This window comes from Ctenopharyngodon idella, chromosome 3, assembly GCF_019924925.1.
Source record: "Ctenopharyngodon idella isolate HZGC_01 chromosome 3, HZGC01, whole genome shotgun sequence".
Taxonomy (NCBI): Eukaryota; Metazoa; Chordata; class Actinopteri; order Cypriniformes; family Xenocyprididae; genus Ctenopharyngodon; species Ctenopharyngodon idella.
The window spans coordinates 26343051-26364353 of record NC_067222.1 but is presented as its reverse complement, the minus strand read 5'-3'; the positions used below and the strand labels follow the sequence as shown (position 1 = coordinate 26364353).

Here is a 21303-nt window from a genome sequence, read left to right as displayed (position 1 = left end):
TGATACATGGTACAAATATATGGTAAAACTTTAAATCTCCTGAAAATGAAAATTGTGTCATTTACTCACCCGCATTGTTGTTCTATACTTGTATGACTGACTTTCTTCTGTTGAATTCAAAAGGACACCTTTTTATTGAGATTGACCCAAGTAGGATATGGGTTGGAACAATAATCCTATTACCCAATCAGATTTTAGGTTCTTATGCCTTGGGTTATTGATTTGAACAATAGTATAATCCTTTCCCAATGATTTTAGGTAACAGTTAGGGTTTGGTTTCTGATTGTTTCATAGGATTGTTGTTCCAGGACCAACAAAGATGACAGTGTTAATCCAGAAACACGTCCTACTTGGCTATATCAAGTTTTGCCAGTTGCGAGAGCACTCCACCTTCTCACGTCATTTCTGTGTTTTGACACGGTCACTTTGGTCCACATTCATTCTGTGCTCTCCACCTTTCCGATTGGGCAAAACCTCACCCCCACCCTCTCCCACCTTTAGAAACATTTTTGTGTTTTCTTAATCTTGTCAGAATTGAGAGGGAAAGTGAGCTAAGCCCTGTCTCCTGTTGTTTGTGTGATGATTCATTCCTTCAGTCGTCCTTCCCCACGTCTGACACACAGCCAGCTATAACTCATAATAAAGTTCATTGAAACTCTTAACATTTAAGACTGAGGATTGTGTTTGTGAGCAACGTTTTTACACCCCTTTACCAAGTTTGCAAGTTCATTAGGTGTTGAGACACTAGAGTAGTTTTTTATTTTTTAGAGCAGTCTTTTCCAACCTGTGGTATTTCAGCTAACCCAGGGCTCCCCTAATATACACTACTCACAAAAAGTTAGGGATATTTGACTTTCAGGTGAAATTTCAGAATGCACCTAAAATGCACTATAACCTTTACAGGTGAACTTATTTTGAACTTCTCTAAACTTTTGAATGCACATGTCCGACTGTTCAATGTTTCAGTACTTATTGCATAACATGCTGTTCTCTAACAAGGTGATTAACTGCAAAAATCACAACAAGTGTTTGATCCATGAATCGACCACTAAATGTTCTGGTTCAATGAAAATTTGTGTTTAAACAGTCCTCTTCATCATGCTGTTCACATTTTGACATCATGAGACCAAGACGACACCTAACAATTGATCAACAGTACCTGGCCATTGCGAGGCTTCAAACAGGATGTTCTCAGAGGGAAGTTGCCACTGAGCTTAGAGTGTTACAGAGTGTCATCAGCAGGTTGCAACAGAGACACAGAGAGACTGGAAGAGTCACAGAAAGGCGTAGAAGTGGGCGTCCTTTGGCCACATCCCATGCTGATGACCACTTCATTGGGAACAGTGCCCTGCGGAACCAGATGATGAATGCCACTCAACTCCAGGTACATTTAAGGGAGGTGAGAGGCACCCAAGTGTCACGTCAGCCCATTTCGAAACCAATTACATCAGCATGGTCTGCGTGCTAGACGACCTGCAGGGGTGCCTGACCACACCACCAAGCACAGGCGTCATCGTACGAGGAACGAGGAACCAGTGGGCCTCAGTGCTGTTCTCTGATGAAAGTCGATTTACATTGAGCAGAAAGATGGCCATCAACGCTGTTGAAGACGTCAAGGAGAACGCTATGCATCAGCCACTGTTGTCACCAGACGAGCCTTTGGAGGTGGTGGTGTTACAGTCTGGGCAGGTGTGTCTAGTCAATACAGAACTGCCCTATACCTTGTGAATGGTACTGTGAAAAGCCAATACTACCTGAATAACATCATTGATTTTGTCATTGTGCCTCTGCATGAGCAACACAGGCCTGATTTCATCTTCATGGACGACAATGCCCCAGCTCATCAAGGTCACATCATCAGGGAACGGCTGCTGGAGGTTGGGGTACCTCAAATGGAGTAGCCTGCACTTTCTCCAGACCTGAATCCCATAGAAAACCTATGGGATCAGCTTAGTCGTCGTTTAGAGGGTCGTAACCCTGCACCCCAGAACCTGAGGGACCTGAGGGCAGCCCTTAAGAAGAGTGGAAAGCCATGCCTTAGCAGACAATAAGTCGACTTGTGAACAGCATGAGACGTCGTTAAGCTATAATTAATGCTCAAGGACACATGACAAGTTATTGAGACATTGACATTTTTTGTTGTGATATACCCACTACTGCTGTTAGCTTTTGTTTCAATAAATTGTTTGAGATTAAGAAATTACCATTGCATGCTTCTACTTAAATGCTCTACTTTCATGATATAATACTACTGTAGCATTAACTTTTTACATTTTCCATAAATTTCACCCAAAAGTTGAATATCCCTAGCTATGTATTTACATAATAAGCATCTACAATCTATTCTGCCATTAGTACTATAGTAGCTGTTAATAATCACGGCGTCATTAGATATAACTATAGAAAACAATCCCTTGTGGCTTGGGCTGTTAGATTCAGTTCTAGATGTTAAATACCACCAAGTGGTTTCCCTTTTTGAAAGAAAGATCTGCAGACATAAAATTATTTATAGGGAAATCCATTAGTGTAACTTTAGACAGCTCAGATTAGTTTGGTGTAGGGATCTTCCATGGCTGACATCTGACATGCACAATGCCAAAATCCAGCTCTGCTGTTATACTGTGTGTTATGTTTATATTTTGCAGAAATTGAGATGGTGGTGATGGAAAAATGTAAGATCTCTGATGTGTCTACGTTGACGGAACAGAACATTACAGACGAGGAGAAGAGCGCTGCTGCGGCAGCACGATCCGAAGGCCAGAAGAGCAGGTACACAACCAATTTTTTAACATTAACAGTATTAACATTGAACTGATGACCCTGCAGTTGGCTTGTTATGCTCAGTTCCATTGAAGCGAAGCAAAGCTCCCATGTTTAGATTGGCGTCCTTCAAGGAAAAAGGGCCCAGGACATGTTCAGACTGCTCCCCAGGCATTTCAAAAGTGATATTTATGCGTTTTATCTGAACCAAACGATTAAAGAGCTACATGGCATGCCTGTGAAAAAGCAATATTCTTATGAATACTCTGCATGGACATGATTTGGTACTTAAGAAGAAGTGTTCACACCTGTGAAGACATTTAGTCTTGATATGAGTGCTCCACAAAGCCAGACTAATTTTTACATGATTTATAGACAGTGGCTTGTCTAGTTACATGCCTTTAACATTTGCAACACTCAAACAAAGCAATATGTCTTTACAAATTGTGCATTGTGTATTGTACACATTGTTCTGTTGTGCAAACTTCTGCATGATTTCAAGTGGAAACAATGAAAGAACAGCTGTTATCTTGGTTGTTGTTCTAGGCCTTTCCTGGACATGTTCTATAATGCACTGGACTGTGAGAAAGAGGATTACCAGGCTTTGTTTGTGCTTTGTCTACTGTATGCCGTGTCTCACAGTAAAGGTATGATCTGTCTCTTCAGCAATAACGGTCTCAAGCAAAGCATGCAAATAAATTGATAGATGTAAAAAAGATTATTACAGACGAGAATATAAGTATTTGTAAGCATTATTGATATATACTGTGTGTGTGTGTGTGTGTGTGTGTATATATATATATATATATATATATATACACACTATATATTCAGACATTTTTGATATATTTTTACTAGTGGGTGCAGGACACTATAGTTCATTTATGTAAGTGAGGAGAGCAAAATAAAGTAAACTGTGACATATTATACCCAAAAATTCTAAATTCTTCATACAGTGGACTGCCAGTAAAATTGATAAAAATTTGGAACCAAAAATTATTCAGACACTTTGACCTGACCATGTTTTGCTTAAGTGTTATCTGACATAATTAAGATTTTTTTTTTTTTTTTTTTTTTTGACACAGTTTAAGATGTGAGTCACAGTCTGAGATCTTGTCATATTTTATTACCATTTTTTAAACTATAGTGAATGAACTGCATTAATGAATGAAATGTTCAAGGTGTCTGAAAACATTTTGGTTTGACTATATATATATCTCAAAAGTGTTAGTAAAGACATTTATTATGTTACAAAGATTTCTATTTCAAATAAATGCTTTTCTTTTGAACATTCTATTTATCAAAAAATAATGAAAAAAATTTATCACAGTTTCCACAAAATAATTAATTTTATATTGTTATAATACATTAATATTAATATATTGGTAACACTTTACAATAAGGTTCATTAGTTAACATTAGTTAACTACATTAGTTATCATGAACTAACAATGAACTGCACTTATACAGCATTTATTAATCTTTGTAAATGTTAATTTAAACATTTACTAATACATTATTAAAATCTTAACATTAGTTAATGCACTGTGAACTAACATGAACAAACAATGAACAACTGTATTTTCATTAACTAACGTTAATGAAGATTAGTAAATACAGTAACAAATGTATTCCTCATGGTTAGTTCATGTTAGTTAAAGGTGCAATATGTAATATTTTCTGTCCGCTTGAGGTCGCTAGAGACCTATTCAAAACAAAGGCGTAGCTTGATGATGCCAAGTTTGAGCGTGGAATCTTGGGACATGTGGTCTTCACCTCGCAGCCGGTGGAAAATAATCGGGATAGGGCTCGGGCAGAAATCATGTTCATGGATGCGATTATTAACGTTATTGTAGTATGAAGCAGAGCAGGACCGAGTGTTGTGGGAGCTGAACGAGGCCGCTGGAACGATTGCGCAACACACGCCGCAAGCAGCGGAACTTTTATTATGCCACAGTCGCCGGCGCTGCTTCCGCTTTTCCGGTCATGAGTATGAGGTAACACAGCTCAGTTTATCATATTAGATACATTTGAGTGTGTTGAAAATTATGTTCTAACGTTACTCTGTGCGTTCGCTCTGTGGCTGCTATGAGACACTGTTACACAGTAAGCAGTAAGCTAGATCGATTTTGAATATCATATTAAATGCTGGATGGCTTGTGTTGATAAATGGCATGGAATTAATTTTAAAACGTATTGTATGATGGAGAAAATGCTGTATTACTGTTACTAAAAATAAAGCTGCATCTGATTATGCTATGTTAGCCACTTGACAAAATTTTCTCTAAGGCATGGTAAAGCATGGTACTCGCAAAAAATCAAGAAAATTAGATTTAAACAATAAGACTAAACGTGTTGAGCTGTATAACAATACTTATTTTTCTGTCTATAAATATATCAAAACAGTTGTTCCCTTGTCTATTAAAACATGTAATATATTAAAGCGTCTTTGGTGTTTCCATGGTTTCTACAAAATAAAACCGGAAACCGAGGGTAACGCGGGTATGACACAATTGACAGGCGACTCCTCACACGTCCTGGAGCCTTGGTTAAAATTGCAGTTTTCTCAAGATTTACAAATAGTTGGAAACATTTGGGATATTGTAAGTACTCAAGTGAACAAAATATGTAACACTGGCCTAGTGTTTTTTTGTTTTTGTTTTTTTTTACGGCAAAATTCTTACATATTGCACCTTTAATACATCAACTAATGTTTAACTAATGAACCCTATTGTAAAGTGTTACCAATATATTTTATTAATAATATTACTTAATATAACTGTTTTCTGTTTTGGACGTTATGAGAAATGAACACCAAATCAGCATATTAAAAAAATAATACATATATTAAATATATATTAAAATTGTATAATAAAATGTATCCATTTCTTATATATAATGCTTACAAATTATGCTTGCTTGCTTAATACGTAATACAGTAATTCATATTATAATACAATACACTTGCATGATTTTAGATAGCTTTATAGTGCCAAGATCATGCTCCAACATTCTGCTCATTATATCTTGTTTGTTTATGTATGCATGTGGGTACGTGCAGGTATAAACCCAGAGCTCTTAGAGAGGATCCAGCTGCCTGTGCCAAATCAAGAGAGGAGCTCTTACAGTCAGGTGCTGGTGGAGAGAGTGATCCGAATCATGAGCCAGGCTGCTCAGCCAGGTACTTGAAGACACACACACACACACACACACACACACACACAGTCACATCCTCCACGTCTCACATGCACTTTCTCATTCTACTGTACTTTATGTGACTGATTCCAAATATAATTCTTCACTTGCTTGGACATGCTCATTAAATATTACACTCTGCAGATTCCATCGTTGTGCCTGAACTTGACTCTGTAGATCAAAGCAATCACTGTTTATTCAGCGTAGACTGATAATTCAATCCATTGCTTGTGCAACATTTTATGTACACCCAGCTTAAGCAAAACTTATTCTGCGTGTCTTGTGTATTAAATATCCACTGTGGGTTTAATACATCAAACTTGTTTGTTGTCCAAACTAAAGTGGTTAAAGGCTACATGAAATCAAAATTGACTTTCTCTTTTGATACTTAATAAATGTATCTGGTTTTAACCCCTTAGCATTCCTGTAAAATTAGCCTAAAATGCCTAAAAAAGGCATGCCCAAAGTAAATTGCATGCTGTTCTTGAACCACTTGGAGTATGTGCATGGTTTTGGTCTCTTTTGAAAGGTATGTGTACAGCGGGCGGTACAGTAGAACGCTAACAGGATGTTTCATCAATGCAAGTTATTCTTGGCAGTTTCTTTTCTAATCATCTTTAATAACTTTCTCTGCCTTTTCTCGGGAAGTGTTAATTTTGGTATTATTTATATACAGTTATGGTATGTATTAATACTTTCAATTAGGTTAGGTTTTATTTTTATATTTTCACTTTTTGATTTAATTTTATTTTAATGTATCTATTTAACAGTTTTAGTTAAGTCATTTTAGTAACTTATTAATTTAACTTATACATTTTTGTTACTTTTTTATTTCAGTTAGTTCCCAAAGCAACATTTCAAATTTTTCGTTCAAGGTTAGGTTTTCATTTATCTAATATTTCTATTTTATTTAATTTGAGTTTATTTCAATTAATGGAAATTATTTTTAATAGTTTTAGGTTTAACAATAACAACACTGCTCTGAAATGACTTTTCTGATTATGTAACCAAGGCCACGGACAAGGAAAATAATATTAACCAATTATTTTTAAGCTTTTTACAGAAGAGGATTAGGGCCAAGCAATAATAAAAAAAATAAAACCATCTGAGATTAAAGTCATTATAATGCGAGATTAAACTCGTAAAAGTCAAAATACAATTGAGAATAAAATCATTAAATTTCGAGAATAAAGTCATGGTGTTTCGAGAAAAAAAGTCGAAATAAACTCAACAGTACAATTTGCGTGACGTAGGCCTACTTGCAAGAAAACTGGACATTCTAAAACGCTTAACGTGAAAAACGCTTTTTATTAAAAGATCAAATTCTGTACACACCTTATTAATAAACCATACTATGTGCAGATAAGCATAATGACTTCACCCTAGGCTGGACGAGTGTGTATAGACATTTATCTTTCTGTGTAGGCTATTTAATAAAGTCTGTGCTTATGTAGAGATATAATATAGATTGTCCTTTCTTTTTCCGTTTGCACATTTACAGTAAAACACATCGACGCCACTTTTTTCATTCTTGATGTGAACTATTTTTGACTGTATGGTGATTAGATTCACTGTTTTGCACTGCCGCCTTGAACTTAAGAACGCGCCGTGTCTGGTGTGAGGCATATGGTGCTTCATCCATAGCATTCACACAGAGAGCGCACAAATATGCTTACTCTTCTTGCGCTTGAATGAACAAATACACATAAGTATGGCAAAAGTTGGAATCGAGAATCGTCATTGAAAGAAAGCCTAAAATATAGCTTGACTAAGTGATCTAACTCTGTCATGTCATCTATTAGCAATGAACACTGATCGAATGTGGGTTTATTCTCGATATTTTATTTAGACTTTTTTCTCGAAGTTTAACGAGTTTTTTCTCGAAACACAATGACTATATTCTCAATTTAATTACTTCATTCTCAACATTTTATTTAGACTTTTTTTACTCGAAACTTTATTCTCAATTTAATGAGTATTCTCGATATTTTATTTTTTCTCAAAATTGAACGAGTTTTTTCTCGAAACACAACAACTTAATTCTGAATTTTAATGATTTTATTTTCTACATTGTATTTTGACTTTTTTTTCTAGGAATTTAACAAGTTTAATCTCATATTATAATGACTTTAATCTCGATATGGTTTTATAATTTTTTTTTTTTTATTATTACTTGGCCCTAATCCTCTTCCGTAGATTTTTCAAGAAAAATAGCAGATAAAAATTTATTCCAGCCCATGTCAGAATAGCATCCCTTCAGTTTTACCATTTATGAGCACAATTTATGTGCTGTTTACAGAAATCACCATTTTATTTTATTTATTTATTTATTTATTTATTTTTTCTCTGTGGGACGTTCTGAAAAGCTTCAGCAACCGTCAGTGTGAGCAACCATAACCAAGAGGGCCAGAGCTTAGTGAAGTATCAGTTATTTGAATGCCGTTTTGCCTGATGCACATTTCTTTAGCTACACACTCTTGACCACAACCTTGAGTAACACAAAATGCAACCGATTTCCTCTAACCGTTGATCTCTTTCACCTTTGTGAAGGAGATTTGTAGCCAGTTTCTCCTTTCGGGGCTCCTGTAATTGTTGTGACATTTGAATGTTGACTTGCTTCACATTCACATTACATTTGCTTGCATGATGATAAATAGATTTTTTCGGAAAGCCCATCATTGGTACTCGGCTATACTTAGGATTAATTTGTAGAACTGATTGAGTCCACAATAGACGCATGATGAGCTATTGTCCTCATGTTGTATGATTCATGCTCTGACTTTGTGCTCTTGACATTTCCATCCAGTGTCCTTTGTCACACTAGCATGACAAGAAGCAGCTAAACTCCTCTCTTCCTAAAATCCACAGATTTTCTCTTTCATTTGCAGCACGTTTGTTTGCCAACACAGTTGTTTGGCTGTTTCCGTGGTTACACATGTCACATCTGAGCTATTCTAATGCCCCACACTTCCTTTTTTAAGACATGTTTGCTAAATTTTCTCCTCTGGAGATGGTCAGAAGTTAATTATGTAATATGAAGTGCCACGTGTTTGGTCTGCTTTTATAATGGCACTTTGATTTAGTTTTAATTGCAACTAATGGGTTTGATTTACTTCATCACAACATAGTGTGTGTGTGTATTTCAGATGGAAAGGTGCGTCTTGCCACCCTGGAGTTAAGCTGTCTGCTTCTGAAACAGTCTGTGCTGTCTGGCTCTCAATGCATTATAAAGGACATCCATTTGGCCTGTTTGGAGGTAGGCGTCTTAATACAGAACATCTCTCACTTTCCACCCTCTTCACTTTACTATCACGTTACGTTTTTTTTTTAGCACATGGTGCGTAATAGATTCATCAAATGGGAAGCATAGCAAAAAAGGAATATGATGATAAAAATAATTATACAAACAATGAACAAAGAATCAAATTTATTGTCAGTGTCAAATAATTTGACATAAATTTAAATTTGTATAAATTAATATATTTATCTAATTTACTCCCATCCTATCGAGTCCACCTATTTATTTAGCTGTAGAAAAAAAAATAGAAATTATTCTTGTAAAAATTCTTGTATATAATTGATATCTCAGGCTTCAACATTTTACATCCAACTTTATTCGAAATGGATAATGGTAAATCCATTAACATAGCAGTTAGTTCATGGATCTTCCCTTACAGAGTTTGAACTTGTGACCGGAGCCTAGAGTGGTAAATTATATCTGCAGATGTATATGACACATAAAAAAAGCACATCAAACTTATTTGTCAATCCATATCACATTAGTGAATAAGGTTGGTTTTATTGCCAAATACACAACAACATGGCATTGTGGAGACTGTTTTAGCAGTGGATACATAAATTCCTTATGGAATGCTTTGTCATTGTTGATAAAGACTGAGAAAACTTAAGCATTTATCTTTCACAATAATTGAAAGGGATGTCTTTTGAAATTCATAGTCAAAATAATTTGTCACGATAATTTGCTTATCAACCTCTGCAAACAAGATTATTCAAGACTGATCGCAACATATTTCTAATTTATCGGTTGATTCTTAACACACATGATATACACACTTAGGTTTTTCCCAGTAATTTGTTTTTTTTTACATTGCGTAATAGTTTCTTTCATTCTTATTTTGAAAGCAGACAGATTTACAGGAAGTATGATATTTTACTTGTTTATATTGTGTAACTCAGTCACCCATTACTATGATGATGTTTTCTGTTTTTAGGGTGCCCGTGAAGAGAGTCTTCACCTTCTAAGGCAGTTTTATAAGGCAAGATGCTCTTGTATGTTTTAGATCTAATAGAAGTCACTCACTTACTGGAACCCAGATAGTTAAAGGGAACAGACCTTTGTGCTAATAATTCTCGTAATTATCCCCTAGTCATCCCTCTTACATTTGATTTCCTTTAAAGTCTGAGGAAGAATTAAGCTCAGACAGCTCATCCTAAAGATTTTGCTGTTTTGATATTTAGGAAAATCCCAACAGCTTCCTGTTGAAACATGTCTGCACTCTTGGTGGTTTATTCACATTGAGACATTTCTGTGAAACCGAGCTACTTTTAAACAGAATAGAGTACCTGGATTCCTGCATAATTACAAAGTACACTAGTAAGTTCAGCTTTTGTTTTGGCCACTCTGCCATTTGTCACAACAGTGATAGACATGTTTTACAACTAATACTGCAGCTTGCAGCACTTTTTTTCCCACCTTTTTATTTTCCCCGAAGACATTTTTACTCGTGAAATTTGAGTGGTATGGTGTGATACGGTTTAACGTACATGAGAACAGCAGACAGTTTTGCTTTCACATTTCAAAGACAGATCTCTTTCAGAATGCATTATGCAGGCTGCACATTCCAACCGTCATCTTCCACGATGTTTATTATGAGTGAGGAATGTACGTAAATAATCACAGTACTGAATGTTCTGTTCTGGGATTATGGAGAGTCCTGGGAGACCCTGTGTTTCGGTGTCTCATCTGTGTTTCTTGCGTGCGTTCATAATGGAGCAGTGTGTTCCAGCACTTCTAAGAATCTTGGCAGACACGTACAGTAACAGTCAGGAGTTTGAACACACCCACTGTTTTTTTTTTATCAGTTCTATTGTCCACATTACAGCATAATAGTGAGGTCAAACCTATCAAATAACAAAAGTGAAAGCATGAAAATTATTCAGTGACCATTAATGACTTCTACTGTATATCTACTGTAAAAGAGTCTGACTGTTCTAAATAATTTAACTCGTGATAATTTTCTTTTTAAGTCTATATCTGTATTCTGTTCTATTATCACCTTTCTCATCATGTCCTGCCCTTTATCCTATCCCATGGGGCTTTTTATGGAACTGAGCATTCACACTGATTCATGTTTACAATTGATCTCTTCACAGTACCAGGGGGGTATTCCAGAAAGCAAGGTTATCCTACCTTCAAACACACACTGAACTCTTGGTTGATTATATTATTATTATGAATATTTAAAATTTTATAAACTATAATAACTAGCTTCCTGCAGACGGCCATATGCATCGATTTCTGGCGAAAGAGTAACCCCCTGACATGACGAAAATGCAGAGGATAGAGCAAAACAAAACACCGGTGATGAGTTAGAAGTCTAAAATGAGAATTTTTAAAGAGAAATGTCGGAGGATTTCGATATAAGAGAAGAGGAGCTTGAGTTTGTTGCCTAGCCCCATTTTTTTTTTTTTTTTTTTTTCTCCAACCATGAGAGGCGTCTAAGCTTACGATACTCCTACATTGCATCGGGGTTACTCTTTTGCCGTCGATGCATACGCCCGTCTGCCAGAAGCTAGTTATTTTAGTTTATAAAGTTTAAAATATGGATATTTTTCTTACAAAAACCCATCGCTTCACTTCAGAAGGCCTTTATTAACCCCTGGAGCCGTATGGATTACTTTTATGATGAATGGATGCAGTTTTTTGGGCTTCAAAATCTCACGTCCCATTCACTACCATTATCAAGCTTGAAAGAGCCAGGATATATTTTAATATAACTCCGATTGTGTTCATCTGAAAGGAGATAGTCATATACAACTAGGATGGATTGAAGGTGAATAAATCATGGGATAATTAAAATTTTTGGGTGAGCTATCGCTTTAAGAGTTTAATTAGTTTTTTTAGCTTGCAAGTAATGTTTATTTTTCTATTTTAGTATATTTTAAAGGGGTTAAATGTAGAAACCCTTCAGAAAGGGTTAAATGTTCAAAAACCCTTGTAATTAGCGATACCGGTGACTGGTGAACTGCAGCCAGCAATGTATTGCTCTTGCTCACACTCTTGCACACTTAACGTACAAGAGACAGAACATGATTCAATGCCCCAATATACTCATGGCAAAGTTCGTTCTTTTCTTAGAAGTAAAAAGAAGCCCGAAATACCTTTGCAACGATATACTGTTAACGAACATCCAGACGCCGTCCACGCTGCTGAGAGTGACGTTTAGATGAATATGTAAATATGTCCTCCAATCTTTCCTCTCAATAACAAAATAAGCACACAAACAAAAATGACAGTGGTGAGAAAACAGCTGTTAAGGATGCAACATAGGGATGTCAGTATATTTGAGCAAGCTCTGCAATTCACCGGCATCATGTCGACAAATGAGGTCATTAAAATTACACTGTTATGACAGTTTGATTATAAGGTATGTTTGAAACTATAGACTATATAGAGCTGGCTATGTGAGACTATAGTTTGAATTGATCCCTTTTCTTTGCATGATACATTGACATTATAGTACCGAATAGCCCTTTGGCATTATCCTGAACATTGTATAAGCATTCATTTCATGTGTCATTGAATGAAAGAGAGTCTCTCAGGGATGCGCGTAACTGTCACATCCTTTGGATTTCTTCACATAAAAATCAGTCTAGAGGCCTTCAAAGGCAACCTAGGAAGTAAGGGAAGGTCTTGCTTTTTTAAGTTTCGTTAGAAGCTGATCACACATTGGCAATACATAAAAAAATTCTTACATATAGCCCCTTTAAAATGTAATTTATTCCTGTGATGACAAAGCTGATTTTTCACCATCATTACTCCAGTCTTCAGTGTCACATGATCCTTCAGAATTCATTCTAATATGATGATTTGGTTCTCAAGAAATATTTCTTAATATTATCAATGTTGAAAACAGTTGTATTGCCTAATATTTTTGTGGAAGTGGTAATAAATATGCACATTATGTACTGTAATACAACCGTATATATTTATGTACATAAGTATCTGTAATCTATTCTGCAGATCTCTGCCATTAGTACTATAGTAGCTGTTAATAATCATGGCAGTCATTACATATAACTGTAGAAAACATTATCAGATATATTATCATTAATGTTGAAAAGAGTTGTGCTGCTTAACATTTTTGTGGGAATTTTTTTTTTTTTTTTTTTAATCTGACCGCAATCATAATCTCGTTTTCTTTTATGGGAATTTTTTCCCATTAATGTTCCTCTTCCTGCAGGGGGAGGAGATCTTCCTGGATATGTTTGAGGATGAGTACAGGAGCATGATGGTAAGCCGCATTACTGAACACAAAAACTTAGTCTAATTTGCAACTTCACACTTATTGTCTGTCATAACCTGATGATACAGCAACACATCCTGCTTCTGAGGTGAGAGGAAACCTTTATCTATCTGACATTTACTGGATAAGGAGTGGCTAATACAACCCTACGTTTATACTGCTTCCTCTTACAAAACATTATTTTCCTGGTTTTTCCTGGTTCCTTTAAGAAGACGAATTAGCTCACCCAAAATGAAAATATTGTAATTTACTCATGCCCATTTCTTCCTTCCATGGAACACAAAAGAATAAACTAAAAAAAATGCAGTTGGTTGCTCATTTTCCTGCAGTTAAAATAGCTAGGATATTCTTTAAAAATTCACCTTTTGTTTTTCATGGAAAAAAGATAGTTATACAGGTTTGCAGTGATGACGATTTAAACATAAAGTTGCATGTTGATTTTAAATGTTGTGAAAAATAACTGTCATGTTCACACTGAACCAAGGAGAAAAAAAAAAACGGGGTGTTTGTCCAGCAAAACTAAACAACCGCTTGAATTTGGTGTTTGTTTGTGTTTGTTGGCCTAGTATCAACTAGCCCATTGAGTGGTTCATGTTTTTGCTCATTTTCTTTGTGTATGTGTTCTCTGTGTGTAGAATAAGCCCCTAAACGTGGAGTATCTTATGATGGATGCGTCCATTTTACTTCCTCCCACTGGCACCCCTCTTACCGGCATTGACTTTGTGAAGCGATTGCCCTGTGGAGATGTCGAGAGGACGCGCAAGGTCAGTGATGAACTCATAATACTCATGCTGAAAAGTCTGAGATTGAATTATATTTCGTGGCCTTTTGTCAAACATTTTGGCTTCATCCAGAAACCTTTCCTCATAATCCATGAAAGCATGTGTTTCTTGGCCAGTGTTTGCACCGTTTGTTTTCTGGGAAACATTCCACAGCGTTTTGGAAATGGATTTCACATGTTTTAGAAAAATAACAATGCCAGGCTTTCTGCAGGATCGGTAATACAGAGTATTGAATTAATTTGGTACACGTTCACTGTCTGAATGGCAAACAGCTAATTTTGGACACTCGTTTGTGTGTTTGGAGATGCGGCTGTGCACGTGATTGACTGATGCACTTATTGGTTTAACATGACCACAATTTAGGCCTCAAGAAACAGTTGAAATGGTTGAAAGTAACTGACTTAAATAACAAAGCTGCTTCTCAGTAAAACCCCTACAGCACTGAATCAGTACTATTAATATATGCATTAATCATTCAGTTAAGACTATAGCAGCAATTCAAGTACTGTTATTTTACAAAAACTTTAGAAAAGCTCTGTTTACTTAAACAAAGAACATGTTTTACTGTCTAAATTTTTTCTGTAATATTTAACTTTCTACATAATGCAGTGTGTTCAATATTATATGAGTTTTGAAAGTTTCACAGAGAATTGTAAAATTCCACAGGTATCGGTACTGAAACTATTTGATATCGTGACTTTAGGTAGATATCAGCTTTAGGTAGTGTCACAGTTAAACAGTTGACATTTGGATATGGATGTGTTTTTTGTTTGAGATACATTCTGATACTGATCATGATTTTTCAAGGATGATTCTGATTGCTGATTTATTTATTTATTTTATTTTATTTTATTATTATTTTTACAAGAAATTAGAGGCAACCACTGGATTTTAATCACGATTCAAACAAAGATTCTACACACATGTAGCATGAGCAGTTGTTTTGATTTAAGTTAGATTATATAATTTCAAGATTTAAAGCAAAAACAGAATGGTCTGATTTTAGCTTTGTAAAATTAAGCTACATAAAACATAGACCTACCTGCAGAAATGAAAAACAGCAGACGGACTGAATGAAAATGCAAATTCACTCTCTGACAGTAGGTGGCGTTTATGGAACAGCAGCGATATATGAATTCCTTTTTTACTTCTTTACACATAGCAGCGCTACGCTTATAAACGCTACTTTAATAGGCATTATACAGAGGTAAGAGGAAAAAATGCCATCAAAACATTTCTGAAGACAGTCCATTCTTTTCAGAGATACATTCATATAAACCCCACCCCCAATTCCTTATTTATATTTTTCTTCCAATATTTTGAGCTTTGTGAGCAGTGAGCTTGCTGTGCCTTGTACAGCTTTTTCTCTCCTCCTTTCGTCCATCTTCCACATGTCCCGCCTCTGGCCTGCGTTAAATTCCTGTTTACGCAGATTGCATGCAAGTTCAGAACAGAGATCGGCTAAAATAAAACTAAAAACCAGCTGGTTGCCAATCATGTGTTTGGAGTAAAAACCGTCCTGTTGTGATTGATGGCCGGTCGACCGGTGTATCTCTAAAATCATTGATTCTGCTCTTTCATGATTAATTAATTGCTATAGCAGCTTTATTTGTTTTTGTGTGTCGCTGCAGGCTATCCGTGTGTTCTTCATGCTGCGCTCGCTGTCCCTACAGCTGCAATGTGAACCAGAAACTCAACTTCCTCTCACACGACCGGAGGATCTCATCAAGACTGATGATGTGCTTGACCTAAGTAAGGCCTTTAAAATCACATGAACTTGATGCTACACTGTACAAATGTGTTGGTTTTGCAAATGGAATGTTTTTCAGTTTTTAGAGCTCGACTGTAAGGATGTTTTTTCTGGTTATTCAGATTTGTATTGCTCTGCCAATATTTTTTTTTACTTTCCTAATAATGAACTGCACTTATACAGCATTTATTAATCTTTGTTAATGTTAATTTCAACATTTACTAATACATTATTAAAATCTTGTTAACATTAGTTAATGGATTGTGTACTAACATGAACAAACAATGAACAGCTGTATTTTCATTAACTAACGTTAACGAAGATTAGTAAATACAGTAACAAATGTATTGCTCATGGTTAATACATTAACTAAAGTTTAACTAATAAACCTTATTGTAAAGTGTTACCATATATATATATATATATATATATATATATATATATAATATATATTATGTATGTATGTATATGTGTGTGTGTGTGTGTGTGTATCAGGACATAATAAAAAAAAAACATCATCTGGTCCTTGGCAGGTATTAAAATTTGGAAAATAAAACCTCAGATGAACAACACATGACATATCACACCATGTCATTATTTAATTAACATAAACAAGGCTTAACAGCGGACGTCCCAGCAAATTCACCCCAAGATCAAACTGTGTAATGCTCAGACAAATTGCAGACAACCCAAGAGCTACACCTCAGACTCCACAGGCCTCAGTTAACATGTTAAATGATATAGTTTGTGTTGGAAAGCTTTCCAGGACAAAGCCTCTTGTCTCTAAAAAGAACATGGCAGCACAGCTTAGGTTTGCAAATTTGCATCTGAACAAACCACAAGACTTCTGGAACAAAGTCCTTTGGACAGATGAGATCAAAGTAGAGATGTTTGGCCATAATACACAGCGCCAAGTTTTGTGAAAACTAAACCCAGCATATCAGAACAAATACCTCATAGCAAAAGTCAAGCATGCTGGTGGAGTGGTGATGATTTTGGGCTTGTTTTGCAGCCACAGGACCTAGGAACCTTGCAGTATTTGAGTCGAACATGAACTCCTCTGTATACCAAAGTATTCTAGAGTCAAATATAAGGGCCATCTGTCCGACAGCTAAGGCTTGGCCAAAATTGGGTCATGCAACTGGACAATGATCCCAAGAACACCAGCAAATCTACAACAAAATGGCTGAAAAAAATAAAATAAAGTTGTTGCAATGGCCCAGAGTCCAGACCTCATGCCAACTGAAAAGCTATGGCGAGAGCTGTGCATAGTCAAACTGATAAAGTCATACGGAAAATGATTACTCAAAGTTATTGCTGCTAAAAGTGGATCTATAAGCAACTGAATCATAGGATGTCCTTAGTTTGTGATAAATTTTAAGACCTGCCAAGGGCCAGATGATTTTTTTAATAAGTACTGATATGGGAAGAAAAAAAATAAATAAATGAGAATATATATATATATAAAAAAATATAATATATACAGTGGATACGGAAAGTATTCAGACCCCCTTAAATTTTTCACTCTTTGTTATATTGCAGCCGTTTGCTAAAATCATTTAAGTTCATTTTTTTTCCTCATTAATGTACACACAGCACCCCATATTGACAGAAAAACACAGAATTGTTGACATTTTTGCAGATTTATTAAAAAAGAAAAACTGAAATATCACATGGTCCTAAGTATTCAGACCCTTTGCTGTGACACTCATATATTTAACTCAGGTGCTGTCCATTTCTTCTGATCATCCTTGAGATGGTTCTACACCTTCATTTGAGTCCAGCTGTGTTTGATCATACTGATTGGACTTGATTAGGAAAGCCACACACCTGTCTATATAAGACCTTACAGCTCACAGTGCATGTCAGAGCAAATGAGAATCATGAGGTCAAAGGAACTGCCTGAAGAGCTCAGAGACAGAATTGTGGCAAGGCACAGATCTGGCCATGGTTACAAAAAAATTCTGCTGCATTTAAGGTTCCTAAGAGCACAGTGGCCTCCATAATCCTTAAATGGAAGACGTTTGGGACGACCAGAACCCTTCCTATAGCTGGCCGTCCGGCCAAACTGAGCCAAGTACAGGGATATCCTGGACGAAAACCTTCTCCAGAGTGCTCAGGACCTCAGACTGGGCCGAAGGTTTACCTTCCAACAAGACAATGACCCTAAGCACACAGCTAAAATAACGAAGGAGTGGCTTCACAACAACTCCGTGACTGTTCTTAAATGGCCCAGCCAGAATAAATCTGCAAAAATGTCAACAATTCTGTGTTTTTCTGTCAATATAGGGTGCTGTGTGTACATTAATGAGGAAAAAAAATGAACTTAAATGATTTTAGCAAATGGCTGCAATATAACAAAGAGTGAAAAATTTAAGGGGGTCTGAATACTTTCCGTACCCACTGTATGTGTGTGTGTGTGTGTGTGTATATATATATATATATATATATATATATATATATATAAAATATTTATTTATTTTTTACTCTGTGTGTGTACTAGGTGATTAATTACTAGGTGGTTATTTTGTCATAATACCTGTAAATTATACAACTGTATCTCTGACACAATTTTGCTGTTAAGATGATATATGATTATATAATATGATTTTCCAACCAAGACTATCACAAATCATTCTCACAATTTCGATGACAGCAATGTTCAGTTAATCACAGAAAACCAAACGTTTAGTACTAAAACACATAAATTCCAGATTTATTGACTTCACCCGATGTGAACCGATGACGTTGTTGAGTCTTGGTTTTCTTAGCATTTATGCAATATCAAATCTGCTTTATACATGCTTGATTTTGGTTGCTTTTGTGATTTTATAGCTGAAATTTTTTGAATCATACCTTGCTTATATCATCCTGTCTTATCTTTAAAAGCGTCACCGCTCGTTTTCTTGTGAATCTTTGCGATAACTTGATAAGTAACTTCCACAGCTGAATTATTCACATAATCTGAATTGTGTGGCAACTCTTTTTTTTCTTTAGTATCAGATAAGATGCAGTTAGATAAATAATTAAATGGCAGCCCTTTGCTTGATTTTTAATAGAAAAAGAACATGAAATCGATATACTTCTTGTGAACTGTGACCATCTTGGTTTTGAGTTCCATGTTATGACCTTCCTCGTTGTATCTCACACTCAGTCACAAAGTGTTTACCACACATGATGAAATCACACTCTTGTCGCCTATGCACCTCTTTCATGCAATCTGTGGGTTTGTACTGTTAACCGATTCTCATTTCACCCCTGATGTGTTGCATGGAAGCCCCTTGTCTCAGCTCCTCTAGCTCAGTTCTTGTGTCCAGGTGTCCTGGTTAACTTAGGCCCTCTCACTTTGACAGGTAAGAGGGGGTGTGTGCAAGCAAACTGACTCAGACCTTCCACTGTCACCGAGGTCTGTGCTAGAGCTGGTGCAGCCATTGTGGGCAGCAGCCTTGAGCTCTTCCAGTATATCTCATGTCTAACAGTAAGGCTGCTTGAGAAGCACCTACAGGCTGGGTCAGAGAGTGGGCAGAACGGGCCCTGGAAGTGTGAGCAGGTGGGAGGAAGCTCAGATTTTGCTGCCAAATCAACCCCCACTGCTACTTCCTGTCTCACAGCCGTTTGTGCATAAAAGGGTTAATGCATAAGCCATGACATCTCGCTGACTGTTTTCATTCTTGGTTTGAACTGGTTGATTCACTAGAATTCACAAATGTGGGGTAGAGCAATATTCAAGAGAATATTGGTCAAAGAAGTTCAAAGAGATGATGATTTAACTAAGTCTGTTATGGGGCGTTCACACCAGACACGACTTGCACCAATAAATCGCGCTATTCGCGCGTAGTTGAATGCTTAAACATTTTGAGTTTACTCGCTTCATTCGTGCATGAAATTAACTTCACAACAGACGCGAATTCACGTCATGGAGGGGCTTCTGCCAGGCGGCTCCAGTCTCATTGCGAAATGGCTGACATGGATTTTGTTGAGAGGGTAGCTGCGCTTTATGTGCTATAGAAGGCTGAAAAACGGCGTAGACTCATTCGGCGCCTTGTCTGGGTCCATCAATATGTGTATACATATAGCTCAAATTGAGTAAAGAGCCTTTTTTAAAACTTACCAGATTGTCCGAACTCCTCATTCACTTTCTTCCAAGCAAGATCCTTTTTATTCCTGTTTCTATAAAAGTACGAAGATGTATCGTACAGCTCCGGGTATCCACATACAGCGATGATGATTTTGTCCTCCATTGTTGTTTCGGATTTCTGCCTCCGCTCGCTACGTCGTAATCACGTCACTACTAGAGCAAGCTCCTGATTGGTTGACGCGGCGGGAATATTCGCCAAAGTTCAGATTTTTCAACTCGCGCGAATCACGTGTTACGCGTGTCAAACTCCCGAAACACTCAATTCACACCGCAGAATGTCTGTCACATCTTTGCATTGACTTAACATGTAAAGCACTCGCGCTTAACGCTTCATTCGCGTCTGGTGTGAATGCACCATAATGGGGTCACCATGACGTGTACGTGTTGTGTTGACGCGAGAGCAGAAGTTGTTGCGTGAACGTGCACTGGAGATTAATATTTTGTAAATAAAGTGGTCAGTTATGTTTTGTTTTTGCTCAAACAAAGCACTCGCGTCACTTCATAAAATTGAGGTTAAACCACATGGGTCACATGGATTACTTTTATGATGTTTTTACTACATTTCTGGTGCTTGAAAGTGGTAGTTGTGTAGGCTGTCAGTAGAGGGACGGAGAGCTCTTAAAAAGATCTTCATTTGTGTTCCAATGATGAACAAAAGTCTTGAGGGTGAGTAATTAATGACACAATTTTCATTTTTGGGTGAACTAACTCTTTAAGATTTTGCACTCCCATTCGTAGGTCACTAATCAGCAAATTTGTGACAATGATCATGTGAACTGTGAATTGAGCATGCTTTTTGAATCATTCTCAAATCATGCTGGATAACATGATCATCAGATTTTATACAAATCTTTAGAGCTCATGCAGCTCAAGTCCTGTTGTTAATAAAGCAAAAGCAGGACAAACCAAACGCTGGAAATGTTTGCTTTTTGAACTGAGATTTTTCACTCAAATTAGTATGCTGATAATATAACTTGTAATGAAAAAATACTTTTGGACCCCCACTGTATGTCTGAAAAGCATTTTACCACATAAAATCATTATAATTTTTGCTAACACTTTAGTATAGGGAACACATAAACTATTAACTATGATTATTCCCTCAATAAACTCCTAATTTACTGCTTATAA

At 36.4% G+C, this 21303-nt stretch overlaps 1 protein-coding gene across 4 annotated transcripts in view; it reads left to right on the top strand.

Moving 5' to 3' along the window:
* Positions 1-21303, top strand: part of clec16a (C-type lectin domain containing 16A) — a 70705-nt gene that overhangs the window by 30719 nt on the left and 18683 nt on the right. For all 4 annotated transcript variants that reach the window (XM_051888594.1, XM_051888593.1, XM_051888596.1 and 1 more), the window contains 8 exons: positions 2646-2769; positions 3307-3407; positions 5822-5941; positions 9102-9211; positions 10188-10232; positions 13440-13490; positions 14138-14266; positions 15916-16036. In XM_051888594.1, the coding sequence (XP_051744554.1) occupies positions 2646-2769; positions 3307-3407; positions 5822-5941; positions 9102-9211; positions 10188-10232; positions 13440-13490; positions 14138-14266; positions 15916-16036 (801 nt within the window). The remainder of the gene's footprint in view (positions 1-2645; positions 2770-3306; positions 3408-5821; positions 5942-9101; positions 9212-10187; positions 10233-13439; positions 13491-14137; positions 14267-15915; positions 16037-21303) is intronic.